This window comes from Ruditapes philippinarum, unplaced genomic scaffold (assembly GCF_026571515.1).
Source record: "Ruditapes philippinarum isolate M1 unplaced genomic scaffold, ASM2657151v2 ctg2418_1_1_1_1, whole genome shotgun sequence".
NCBI classification, from domain to species: Eukaryota; Metazoa; Mollusca; class Bivalvia; order Venerida; family Veneridae; genus Ruditapes; species Ruditapes philippinarum.
The window spans coordinates 192,146-206,315 of record NW_026864039.1 but is presented as its reverse complement, the minus strand read 5'-3'; the positions used below and the strand labels follow the sequence as shown (position 1 = coordinate 206,315).

The 14,170-nt window shown below is 30.8% G+C and overlaps 1 protein-coding gene across 5 annotated transcripts in view; it reads right to left on the bottom strand.

Annotated features, from left to right (window-relative positions):
• LOC132724229 (synaptotagmin-7-like) overlaps positions 1–14,170 on the bottom strand; it is a 210,658-nt gene that overhangs the window by 72,660 nt on the left and 123,828 nt on the right. Inside the window, exons 1-2 of one of the 5 annotated variants that reach the window (XM_060709055.1) lie at positions 7,201–7,697; positions 4,574–4,597 (exon numbers count right to left, since the gene is read on the bottom strand). The exons of 3 other annotated variants lie outside the window; for them this stretch is intronic. In XM_060709055.1, coding sequence (XP_060565038.1) covers positions 4,574–4,597; positions 7,201–7,247 — 71 coding nt within the window. In that variant the 5' untranslated portion in view covers positions 7,248–7,697. Of the gene's footprint in view, positions 1–4,573; positions 4,598–7,200; positions 7,698–14,170 lie in introns of those variants that run through there. One more of the 5 variants, XM_060709056.1, reaches the window with a different exon arrangement.

Below are 14,170 nucleotides of genomic sequence, written 5' to 3'. Positions count from 1 at the left end.
TATGGTTTAGGTTCATATTGTGATGGCAATAAAGAAAGAATGGATTTGGGTTCATGTGATGGCAATAAAAAGCATGGTTTTGGATTCATGTGATGGCATTAAAGAAAGCATGGATTTTGGTTCAAAATGTGATGGCAATAAAAAGCATGATTTTGGGTTCATGTGATGGCATTAAATGTGATGTGATGGCAATAAAAAGCATGGTTTTGGGTTCATATGATGGCATTAAAAAGGGCATGACTTTGGGTTCATGTGATGGCATTAAAGAAGGCATGATTTTGGGTTCATGTGATGGCATAAAGAAGGCATGGATTTGGGTTGAAAATGTGATGGAAATAAAAAGCATGGTTATGGGTTCATGTGATGGCATTAAAGAAGGCATGGTGTTGGTGTCATAATGTGATGGCATTAAAAAGCATGGAATTAAGCTTATAATGTGATGGTTATAAAGAAGAAATTGATTTGGGTTTATAATGTGATGGCATTAAAGAAGGCATGATGTTGGGGTAATGTGATGGCATTTTGACCTTTGGTGTGCCCACATGACACCTTGAATTTTATACATACAAGGTATACATACAGTTAGCAAATTGTAATCATTCACTTCTTTTCTAAAATATATAAACCAAAAAAAATGCACCAAGTGTTAATAAGGTCATGTATTGGATAAACCATGACTGACTTTAAGCTTGTAAGTAAAGACTTACAGTATCACTGCTGATTAGGGTTAATCCTTGATGTTAAACATCTCATATACACATACTAACAGCTGCTGGATTATAAGACATTCAACCCTATTACACTGTAATATATATCATTTATTATATTTTCATACAGACATTTTTTTATTTTTATGTTCCCCCACACCACCTTCCCAAATTAATTATACAAATTTTTCTATTCAATTCAATTGCAGTTATATTGTGACATAATGTCAATAACATTATTATAACCATATTACACTCATTTTCTTTCTGTTTTGTTGAACACAGCATGCAGTACATGTAACAAACTTCATAAAGTTTTCTTAGAAAATATAACCCTATCTTGTATATAGTGTATCATCAATTGACAATATTGTTTCTCAGATATTTCAGATATTGAAACTATAGATTAACAATGAACATGTATAATACTATCTATCACAAACTTACCAACATTGTGTCACAAACTAATCAAACTAATGCTATCTGTTAATCAAATTTTACAAAATAAACAAAAATAACTAAAATTTTAGTCAAATGAGAAAAACATAAGACCTAGCAAATAATCTTCTGACTTCTAGAATTTTAACAATAAAAAATCATGATAATAATAAAAAAAAACATGTGGGGAAAATTAGCTAACTTCTTGTAACTAATCTATTCATTACTTAGAAATGCTATCAATACTTTCATTAAATTACAAATAAAATGAATCTCTTCCTGTATAAAAACATTTGCAAAATTTAGATCAAACTAATAAAGACAGTAATGAAATATTCAAATAACATGCAATCTGATGTGGTAGAGTATACAAAGTTTTCTAAGGGAAACAACTCTTCAATGATTGTTCACTAAGTAGTAGAAGAGTTACTGGGAATACATGACAGAAAGCCAGATAGATTGATGAAGCAACAATACAGAGTGGGAACATATACAGGGAAAGACAATGGATCTAAGAGGACAAAATTATCTTTGCCTACCATTACATAGATATCTAATAAATGACATACAACAAAAACTTTCCTTCTAACAAAAATACACATTTCTGCTGTAATGTTAATCCATCAATACAGTCTTCATTTTATACAGGACAGAACTTGATATTTATGCATTAGAAATATTGGAAACTGTAAAATTCAAACTTCTGATTTATTGTTACGCAGCACGGCACAAATAGATATTTAATTCAAGTTATTTACTGCAGGAAATTTTAATGGATTGATTGCAATCAATAATAACTCTGACATGTAGATTTAATTTTACAGTTTCCAATCGGATACATTTAGGGCGTACCAACAACATTTACCATAGATAACAATACCATTTAACATTAACAATAAATTTCAACATCTCTGGTCAGTTTTAGTATTATTATATTAAGGTACTTTATCCATCAAAAAGCTGAAGAAAAAATACAATAATTTTGGTATGTGAATATCTTCAACATTTTTTTTATTTGGGTTTCAAGTCAAACTAAAACTGCAGTAGCCAAATGGTGATTTTTAAAGCTAAATTTTAAAGAGACCTCAGATGAATAAGACTCTAAGAAACTCAATGATGTTGATTAAATCAGTATACTTTCGGGTCTAAAAAATGGTGAAAAATACAATTTTTTTCTAATCATATGATGGATTCAGTACCTTAAATAAAGTCTGTACAGTAAAAACTAATTTTGTTAATTTTTGGAACATTTGCAAATTAATGGTCTAATTGTGTACATATGTTGTGAAAAAAGGCTGTGCTGTGACATGGAATGACATGGCCACTGTTCTTCATATCAGATTTAAAATCACTCCAGTATAGCTATCATTACAAAAATGATAATAAATTCCTTTTAAATATTTTCCTTCCATTTAAACAAAGGGGAGTCAATAACCAACACAAAACAGATTAAATGAACAAGACAATGAATAACAACTGAAATTTATTTGATATCATGAATGGTGATGCTAATTATCATATCTTTGGTGGCCATCTTGGATTTCTTACACAGCACTATTTAAGGGTCTTACCCTCAATATTCTTAAAACTCAACAACAGCTACTGCAAAAATATTTGAGGACAAATTGTGCACACAGAAACCCCCTAATATACTGTACTAAAGGTAGCAAATATGCAAAATTTTATTTGAGCTGCTTTGAATATGGGACAGTCTCTAAAAAATACTAGATTTACCAGACATGCTTGACTTTTTTTCTCAAGGCTGGATGACAAAACAAGAGGTTGGATATTGCAGGAATTTTCTTATTTCACTAAGGGGAATAATTCAGTGACAAATCAATGCAAGACAAACCTTTGATAGTGACCTACCAATATAACCCCAAGGGGCAAGTGTAATGTTTCAAGTAAATATCTTCAGTGGTTTTTGATTTTGAAAAGAGCTATGGCTTATGGATAGTGATCTACAATTATGATAAAAAACAACAACATAATTTTAGGGAATTTCAAGCAAATATCTTTAAATGGTTCAGTATCAAATGTTTCAATCATAAGTATCAAACCATTAGGCATTGAACATTAGGTATTGAACCATTAGGTCTTGAATTGTTAGGCATTGAACTGTTAGGGTGTTGTACCATAACATATCAAACCATTAGGTATTGAACCATTAGGTATTGAATCATTAGGGTGTTATGCAGTTAGGTATTGAACCATTAGGTATCAAACTAGGGATTAAACGATGATCGAGTATAATCAAAATTGATCGTTTAAAGTACCGATCGGCGATGATCGATTACAAGGTTTAATAATCGATCATCGGTGATTTATTTTTAGCTGTTACTTAAGTAACTCGCTGTATTATAACAACACTCTAAATTAAAGCCAGCTTTGGTTGAATTTGCATTCAATTGACTGGTGACCATGGTGTTAATAGTTGACAGTGAGGGATATACTATGTCAAATTTGACATTAGAAAATATTTAGAATTGCTACACAGTCTATTTGTAAATATAAAATAAACATGTTTTGACTTCACACATAGAAGATATGTTATGTATAAAATTATTTTACACACTAAAGGTAGTTACAATATCAATATATTGTGTCATTAAAAAACCTGACAGTTTTGAAAGAACCAACTTAACTTGTTCCCATGCATAGTTTATTCATTCCTTTATTGAAATTGAGACAGAATATTTTTATAGATTTTAATGAATTTTTTTGATTAAAATATTTTACTCAAAGATGAGCATAGTATATCTGTAAACTAGTTTATTTCAGTTGATAAAGTTGTAGTTACACAAAATATAGAATATTAATGGAATTCTAATAAATAGTAAAGCATGATATGTACATTGTACATATTAACTTTGTTATGATTATATAATCGATGATTGATCGAAAAGGGTTGTTCTATTATTTTCGATGATCGATTATGATTTTTGTCTGATTAAGAAACCCTATATCAAACTGTTAGGTATTGAACCATTAGGTATTGAATCGTAAGGGTGTTTTACAGTTAGGTATTGAACCATTAGGTATTTAGCCATTAGGTATTGAATCATAAGGGTGTTGTACAGGTAGGTATTGAACCATTAGGTATTGAATCGTTAGGGTGTTGTGCAGTTAGGTATTGAACCATTAGGTAAAAAATCATTAGGTTATCGAACCATTAGGTATCAAATCTTAAGACCCGATGCCCTCTTTCTTTCGTTTTTCTCAGACGTTTTGAATGAAATGACAAAGTGTAAAAGCAGACACAAAAATTGAAATATATCTTTCATGCTGGAAGTGAGTAATTTCACCAAATACAATAATAGTACACATTTATAAAATTTATATATCAATATATCCATATTTATTTTAAGGAGACTACATATATAACTGAGTGAGATGTTGAAGAAAGTAATCATCTATCTATATTTTACCTGTCAAGTAATCCATTTATTAGACTGCAAAAAGACATAAAAATCACACATATAATAAACCTACATCACAGCATTTCATCATTTTTCATTTTTTACTAACCCCATACTGCACAGCATGGAATTGGTTTTGTATTGACAAAATAAAATTGCTCCCTTGTCAGAGAGCAGACGGTGTTAGATTGTTTGATATTTCTTTCAGAAAGTAAGAATTTATGTTTTCTATGCTTGTTTTAAATCTGAGACTGAAGTTGTTGTTTTTTTCGCGTGTTTTTTTTATTGCTCTAGACTAGGAAAGAGTAAAAACTTAAAAATATTTATGATTGACATTTTGCTAACGATAAAAGTCTATAAGTCAACTAAATCATTACTTGGTCTGGTTGACTAAGAAAATAGTATATACTAAACAATTTAAATATCTCAAAAGGGCTGCAACTCTGTCATTACACAGCTCAAAGGGTAAATCAACCTTACAAATTTAACATTTATAGTTAACAATGTGCCACTTCAAGCATAATGGGGTTATATTGGAAATATCAATAAAAGCCATTTCTTTTATATTTCACATATTAAACAAGCATATGTATGTGTATACTGTTAGGAGAATCAAACCTGAGCTTTTTCTTTTTATATCATGTTGAAATTAGAAATTATTTACAGAAATCGTTAATAAAAACTCTGATTTTTGAATGACACATTTTTATAACAAAAGGCATAAAGAAGCCTGAAATAGACTTGCATTTATAAAACTGTTCTAGTTAAACAAAAATTTAAGCTAATCAATAAAATCTGTTTGTTAATTTAACAATGTAGGCCAGTAACAAAACATACAGATTTGTCTTTATTTCAAGCTAATGCTGATAGAAATTGCCTCTTTAAATTAACCAGAAAATGGCAATTAAAATTTTAATATTTTTCATTTATACATTAAGAAAACACTTAGGCTGCTAGGTCCTAAGGTGACTGACTTTGGATACAGAAGAGAGCCAGACCAGCCTGAAAATCCGTGCTGTATACTGATGGGTGGCGAATTTTATAATTTTGTCTTATTATCCCCAAAATTGAGAACTTATAGACAGTTCCAAAACAGGAAGCTGGACAAGTCATTTTAAGAAATTCTGCAGGTCAAGGATTTGAAATGTATAGATTTACAAACTTTTTATTTGAAATTTTGAAAAAGAATAATTTCAAAATGCCAGTATTGGAGTTACAACTATTTCGAAAATAGACCATATTAAGATTATAGAACCAACATAATTTTACAGTTTTAAATTTTATAAATATATTTCCCCTGTAAAGAAAATGTTAAACCATATATTTCTGGGTTCATATTTAGTATTACAGATTTAAATAAGTTTGTGGGGTATTTGATTCTTTTATCCTCATTCATAAGCCAAAATCAAACATGCATTAGTCTAGAAAATTTAAATTCCTGTATTTTGGTTGTTAATATGTAAGTTCATACATCAGTCAGTTGCTAAATTCTTAACATTGTTACAACCTATTACGGTGGCACAGAGGTGACATGTGTGTGTTTTTATTTATTTCATATGCATGAGATACTATGTTGTGCACACGAGTTACTGAGTTGTGCGCACAAGAGAATTAAGTGGTGCGCAAGAGATTACCAAGTGGTGCACATAAGATACTTTAAAGTTATGCGCACAAGTTACTTAGTTGTGTGCACGAGTTACTAAGTCATGGGCACATGTTACTAGTAGTGCAGTAATTTAATACAATATAACGAATATTAAGAAACTTAACATTTTAATTGTCAGACAAGAAGTTGATACCTTAACATTGAAACTAATATGGATACATTTTACAAGTCTAGGAATGCTAAACTGAAATCAATGAAACAAACTCTGAAATATTTGTATTTCACATAAATTATTAACATATACCAAAGCCTACAGCTCATAAAATTATGAACAACAAGCAGGTATGTAACTTGTAGATTGGGGAATAACATCATCAATGCAATAGATAAATCAAACTTCTTTATAGGGTAAACAGAATCAATCAAAATGAGCCTGCAGCATTTTAAAATTTGCTTTAATGTGTGTTCTTAAGGGATTCCGTTTTTTCTCTATTTTAGTGGTGTTTTTTTCCCCGGTAGACTTTCCTGATCATAAATAAATTACAAGAAACAGATTTTTCCCAACACAGTTAAAAAATTTGTGACTGACAAAATTGACTTGAACATCTCCCCCCCCCCCTCACCACCTGAATATAAAGATATATAGAAAATAACAATACACCAAAATAGTGAAATGAGTAAAGGTGCTATGAGAAACAAGGGAGGCAAGGAGGAAGGTCAAACTTGCAACTATATGCACCATCGGAAACAATTCATAGGAAAATAGAAATATTCAAATTACTGTAACACACCCAACCTCTTAAAGCTATGTGCATTTGATTAGTATAAATAATTTGCAATTACCTAATTGCAAAGGGAATAAAATTTCATGGAAATGTCGTCCTCAGTGAATTGATTATTGTTCAAAAATAACCATACAAAAGATTTTGTTTTTATAAATTGGTACATTAAATAAAATCAATGAAATTTTGAAACTGAATGAGATTATTTAATGATTTTAAAGTTAAATCAATATTATAAAATTTCTTACCTCTGTACTACCTCTATACTATAAGCTATTAAGTCCATTGCACGCATATCACCAACTTTTGTATTTCAAAGTCCTCATACACAAACACTTTTATAAATCACAAACATTTCCTATGACTGTTACACAGAAGTGCAAATGTCACATGAGATTCAGTGTTTCATTTCCGTACTGCCAACAATTAAACCTTACTTTATGGTGACGTAACTCAGTAAAAATCTAAAATCCATAATAATGTTGCCATGAGCTGTGAAAATCTATTACTTAACCAATCATGTTTAAATCTGCAATTCAAACAAATTGGCAAGTCAATTCAATTGTTGTTCAAATAAAAGAAACAATAAGTTAAATAGATAGTTCCCATACCAGACTTGTATGAATTATTATTACTATAAAAGAATGAAATACTGTCTAAACCTTGCCAGTAAAAATGAAAAACTGGAGCTACGAGAAACTATTTACACAGAAACTGTCAACTATTCCCAAACGTACCTAACAATATTACTATTATCTACTTATCTAGCCTAAAGCTTATAGCTAAACTGTCACAAAATCTTCCTACTTTCCAGACTTCCTGAGAAAACTGTAGACATTTAGTCATAAATCGCAAACACTTAATACTACAAAAAAAAAGACATCAAAGATTCAGAGTTAAGAAGAGCTGAGGTTGTAGCTAATGATGAAAGCTATGACAATACAATAATATTCACTAACAGAATTTCAGTCAATCTCCCTGTCACATGATACATTTCTTCAATTACCAGAGCACCTGCTCTTAAAGTCAATACTCTAAGGGATAGGCTTCTTACGTGTTTCTTATAAATTTTTGAAATCATATTCGCAATATTTCAACATGAGATGATGTAATGTTTGTTCAAAGAAACTTGCAAGTCACTCTTGCCTTTTCTTACAATTTTAAGATCTTCATGACTTCTAATAGCTAAGAAACAATAATATCATTATCGTTTTCATCTAAACAAAGCCATTTCAAAAATAACAGAATTGATGACAATAAATATGACCCACAGAGATATAAAGGAATTAACAATATTATGATACAAACTGTTTTAATTGTAAGAATGCATTTAAGCCAGAATTTTTATTTGTTAAAAAATACGCTGCTGCTGTACTAAATTTTCTTACTCTTAACATTAAGATACAATATATCCAAAATAATGCCACTCCTTATGATTTGAACTGGCAACCACCAGCTTACAAGCAAATCAACACAAGACCTGACTGTGTCAAAGAATATATTCCTTGATGTAGTAAACCAAGGTTGTATCAATTTAAAGAGTAGTCACTGCAAATAAAATTTGTCGTCACCGCAGCATTATATTCAAGTCAAAATTGAAACCATACAACTAGTATTACAAGCAATGTAAGGTAAGATGTAGAGCTTAAAATAGTTTAAACATTGAGAAAATCTAATTGTGACCAAAATATACCCAGTCCCTGGATTGATTTGGGAACACCATAAGTCCACAAGGCTTCTACACTCCTTGCGTTATAGAGCTTATGTGGCCAAGAGTTGCTTTAAATCTTTCTCATTATACAATATACAAACATTTTAAAAAAGAGAGGAAATACTATTTGTTACAGCTTATTATAGATGGTATATTGCTGTAATTTGTGTGAGGAGGGCTTCAGGGAGGCAATATACTCACTGACTTAGCAAATGTCTTTCAAATATCTCCAAAACATTATTATCACCATCCATCCTTTACTATGTAAACACAATAACAGGAAATCAATCATTTCTTAAACAAAACAACATTCACTACCACATTTCTCAATAACAAACAATTGATATAAAAACAGAAAAAAATGAGAAGATTGTTGTTTTATTAACAACAACTTAAACCAAGTATTATAAGACATTAACTTAATCTCTGACAGAAATTATATTTTCTTCACTACAAAGATATCAGCATATGACACCAACCATTTAGTTACCATTCATTCCTTATAAATGAAAGTCAAACAAAGTAGGATGAAAATCCATAAAATCTTATTAAAGATATTCTTATAATTCTGATCCCATCACAAATTTCATATAATGTTTTCCATATTATGCTTGTCTTTTATCAGAAGAATCATTTGTCCATATTTGCACTAATTAAATGTAATAATTATGTCCATACATGAGGAGACACTTATTGATAATTTCATATCACTTCTTGCAATATTTCAAGTATAACCTGAGAATGGTATAATCCATTCTAAAATATCCAAGAACTTCAAAGATAAAATTCAGAACTGTCTTTTCTGTTCATTCTAAACTTTTTAACACCAGAGATATTTAATTTAAAACATGACTCTTTCTCCTGTATTGTGCCAGAGTAGTTTTCCCAGACTGCAGATATGGTAACCTAAAATCTGTTTTAAATCTATATTTATGTCTTTTTTTCCGTCAGATATTTTATTTTAAGTAGGAAAGTCAGTCATGCTATCTCAGATTACAATTTCTCTATCTAACCATGTTTTTAATGGTACATAAATCCATCTTCTTTAAGACATGTAATTTCATTGTTAGATTTGTTATCAATCTGAACTGGGATAATTTTTGTTCTTGTATTGGCATGTACCATACTTTTAAGATATAAGATGATGTCAAAGTTTTATGTACAAAAATATATAATTATTAAATGAAACTAAATTCAGAGATGTCAAAAACAATGTTAATCACACCCTGAAGTATGACAGTTTGGTTATTTATTATCCTTTCAAATTTGAAACCAAGTCACGTAAGAAGAGATAAATTATATGTGTAGAATGATGAGAATGTAAAATATGCTTCCAACTGATTCAGTTAAGAAGTTATTCTGATATCAAAGGAATATGTCCCTATTTTATTACTCAAATTATTTTTTTCAAATAATCATGTTAATGAGTTTGTAAAAGTCTTCATATAAATGTCTTGCCATCATATCAATGTCTTGCCATCATATCAATGTCTTGACATTATATCAATGTTTTGCCATTATATCAATGTATTGCCATCATATCAATGTCTTGCCATTATATCAATGTCTTGTCATCATATCAATGTCTTACCATCATATCAATGTCTTGCCATCATATCAATGTTTTGTCATCATATCAATGTCTTACCATCATATCAATGTCTTGCCATTATATCAATGTCTTGCCATTATATCAATGTTTTGCCATTATATCAATGTCTTGCCATCATATTCAATGTCTTGCCATAATCTATATCAATGCCTTGCCATCATATCAATGTCTTGCCATCACATCAATGTCTTGCCATCATATCAATGTCTTGCCATCGTATCAATGTCTTGCCATAATCTATATCAATGTCTTTCCATTATATCAATGTCTTGCCATCATATCAATGTCTTGCCATAATTGATATAACTGTCTTGCCATCATATCAATGTCTTTCCATGATATCAATGTCTTGCCATCATATCAATGTCTAGCCATCATATCAATGTCTTGCCATCATATCAATGTCTTGCCATTATATCAATGTCTTGCCATTATATCAATGTTTTGCCATTATATCAATGTCTTGCCATCATATCAATGTCTTGCCATAATCTATATCAATGCCTTGCCATCATATCAATGTCTTGCCATCACATCAATGTCTTGCCATCATATCAATGTCTTGCCATCGTATCAATGTCTTGCCATAATCTATATCAATGTCTTTCCATTATATCAATGTCTTGCCATCATATCAATGTCTTGCCATAATTGATATAACTGTCTTGCCATCATATCAATGTCTTTCCATGATATCAATGTCTTGCCATCATATCAATGTCTAGCCATCATATCAATGTCTTGCCATCATATCAATGTCTTGCCATAATTGACATCAATGTCTTGCCATCATATCAATGTCTTGCCATCATATCAATGTCTTTCCATTATATCAATGTCTAGCCATCATATCAATGTCTTGCCATCATACCAATGTCTTGCCATAATTGACATCAATGTCTTTCCATCATATCAATGTCTTTCCATCATATCAATGTCTTGTGGTTTACCAGCCTTTAGCAACCAGCTCCCAGCAGCAATCCATTTATCTATTGCGAATATTAACAGACAGCACAATGACAACTAACTATTGCAATGACAGTCTTTAATAATTCCATAAAATGATAAAATCAACAAGAACAGCCGGAAACCAATCAGGAAGAAAAAACAAATTATCAAAGATCAATGGCATTCTAAAAGACATATATCAAATTTTATTTATATCTTAAAAGTTACTGTCAAATGAAAATATTGTACTGAATCACTACTGAAGCGTTATCTTTATCAGACAATGATTTATTAAGACAGGTCTCTCTAAAAAACTTAAGTTAAAGCAGTGAAAATCACATTAAAATAAAATGAAGTTTGAGACTCTTAACTATTACAATGCTAATAATTATTTTAAATGAATTTTGGATGGACAATATCAGTCTTCTTTTTTAAGGAAAAGTTTTTAAATATCATAACACAGGTTAATGTAGGTCTGCATCGGTCACATGGATAGATACAGCTGCGACCTGCAGGCTTAGATTTAATTTCCCCCGCAATTTATTTGACTTACAGTTGACCTTATATTGGAGATGAAATTGAAAGATGAAATTGGCCTACAATAAAAGTACATGTTCAATGCCTCATAATTGCAACATAAATATATACTTAATTACTTATATAATGGTACTTATAATTTTACCTATACTGCCCTGTGTATAAATCATTTCAAATGTCATATTTCAAGCTTAGCTATTATTTTCCAGATTTTACCCATCAATCTAATCTCCAGGGACATATTTTGTTCTGAGAAAAGAAAATTGATAATTGACCATTTTTGTCTATAATGTTAACTGGTCTCTTTATTTTACCATTTGTGTAAAGTATATTTGTATTTATTGCTAACAGTCATGCAATCCAATTCATTACAGTATGTAATAGTTCATGTAACTGACAAACATTTATGTAACTGCAGTTAACCCTTTACCCCATGAGCATATTGTGAAAAATGGCCGTTTTCACTGAAAAGCCTCCTGTTACAAGTTCAAACTGCTATGAAACTATGAAAAATGCTTCAATACTCACTGAATCAAACTTGGCACAAATGTTGACTGGACCATTGCCTTTGTAACGACATGCTCAGTCTCAAATTTCCTGTTACCATGGCAACGAGGTGACATCTCAAAATTGTCAAAAATCACTATTTTGCCTTGGTTTTTTCCATCAAAATTTATTTCAAAGTGCTGCAAGTGCTGAGATAGAGTCAAAGGCTTTTCAGTGTTGGTTAAACGTTACATTATGATCGACCTGGGGTTATTTTTAGCCTCTCACAAGTCCAAAATTTTCTTGGCGATGAGGGGGACTCCGCCCCCCTTCAAACCCCCCTAACAGAAGGGGGCACATCCCCCTTCTGGCAACCCCCTGATGTATCTTTTGGATGGGGGGCAGCGCCGAAAAAGTGCTCAATTTTTTTAGCAACATTTCTCAAACGAAAACTTATGTTTGGGGCCCAAATAGGACATTTTTTCACTATTTGAGGCCCAAAAAAGGGGGGGGATCGAAAGTGCGTTGTTTCGCGTATATATGTGGTAAAGGGTTAAAAAAGAGATCTAAATAAATCTTCTGTCAAAAGAAAAGATGGTTTTGTAATTTGTCAAAATAGTGAGCTACCTAGATATTACAACATTGAGCATTCACAAAATTGATTGCTCAAATGAATTCCCTACCAAATAACATATCATTGAACCTTTACAATGATGGTGTAGATGTTACCAGCCTAGCCAAGCCAGCCAGTACAGTTCAAGTAGTACCCACACTCCATGTTGTTAAAAGTTATAGTTTTTATTTGATACTGAAACCATTTAATCAAAACAAGAAAAGTTGGTTACAAATTTTGTTGTTGGGTTGTAAATCATACATAAAACTGTTAAGACCATATAATGGACTTTCAAGCTGAGGAAAGATCTTCCATCCTGTACGGATGGGCATGTAAGATATTCCTTAGTTTGAAAGTCCATATAATTATGGTCTTAACAGTTTTATGTAATATGATTATAGCTTTGAAGACAGGCACCCAAGTAGTAGGTACAACCATTGACAAACTGTCAGCTAGACTATATGAATAAAAAATTCAATGTCCAATCATATATCTAATAAAACTCACTGGGGCATGTAGTGTATTACATGAAGTTCATGTAATTGTAACAAACTGCATTGGATACTTCCTGTCTCATTATCAAATGGGCATCATAGAATACAAATCCTTAATGATATACCAAGATTGTGTTAACAGTTTTCTTTCAATTAGCTAAATTCATGAAAATATGTGAGACACTCCTGGATAACAAAATTCAATGATTTTTGTTTTTGTTTACTGCAACATTATGGCAACAAAAATGGTTGAACAATACCAAACAGAAGCAAGAAGCCAGTTTAATCTACCTTAGAGAATATTCTTGCCATTGCTTTATGTCAAAACCATAAAAATCAACCAGGGATAAAACCAACTTTAATTTTATAAAATCAGCTTGAAAATTTAAAATGCCACATTTCAGAATAATTACCATTTTCTGTGAATAATTACCATTTTTTAAAGCATTTGTTCAATTAACAAACCTTTCATGATATAAAACATGATATCTGTTATAAGATTATGGTGGTAAAAACCAGAAACAAAGAGAGCTGATTAAAGAATCTTTTTTTCGTCACCAATGACAACAGTTTAATGACAAGTTTTGCAAGAGAAAATGATATTATTGACACTGTAGCTGTGTGAGAAAAACCAACAAAAAAGGAGATGAATTCTATTAAGTCTATTATCATTCAATCAATGAGAGAAAGTGAAACATTGGAGAAACAAGACTATCTGGACTATCTACAAACAATAGAATGTAACCCATTTATTTTGTGTGGAAAGTGTCTTTACTTTACATGTAGCTGTTTGTGGCTGTTATTTATTGGCAATATC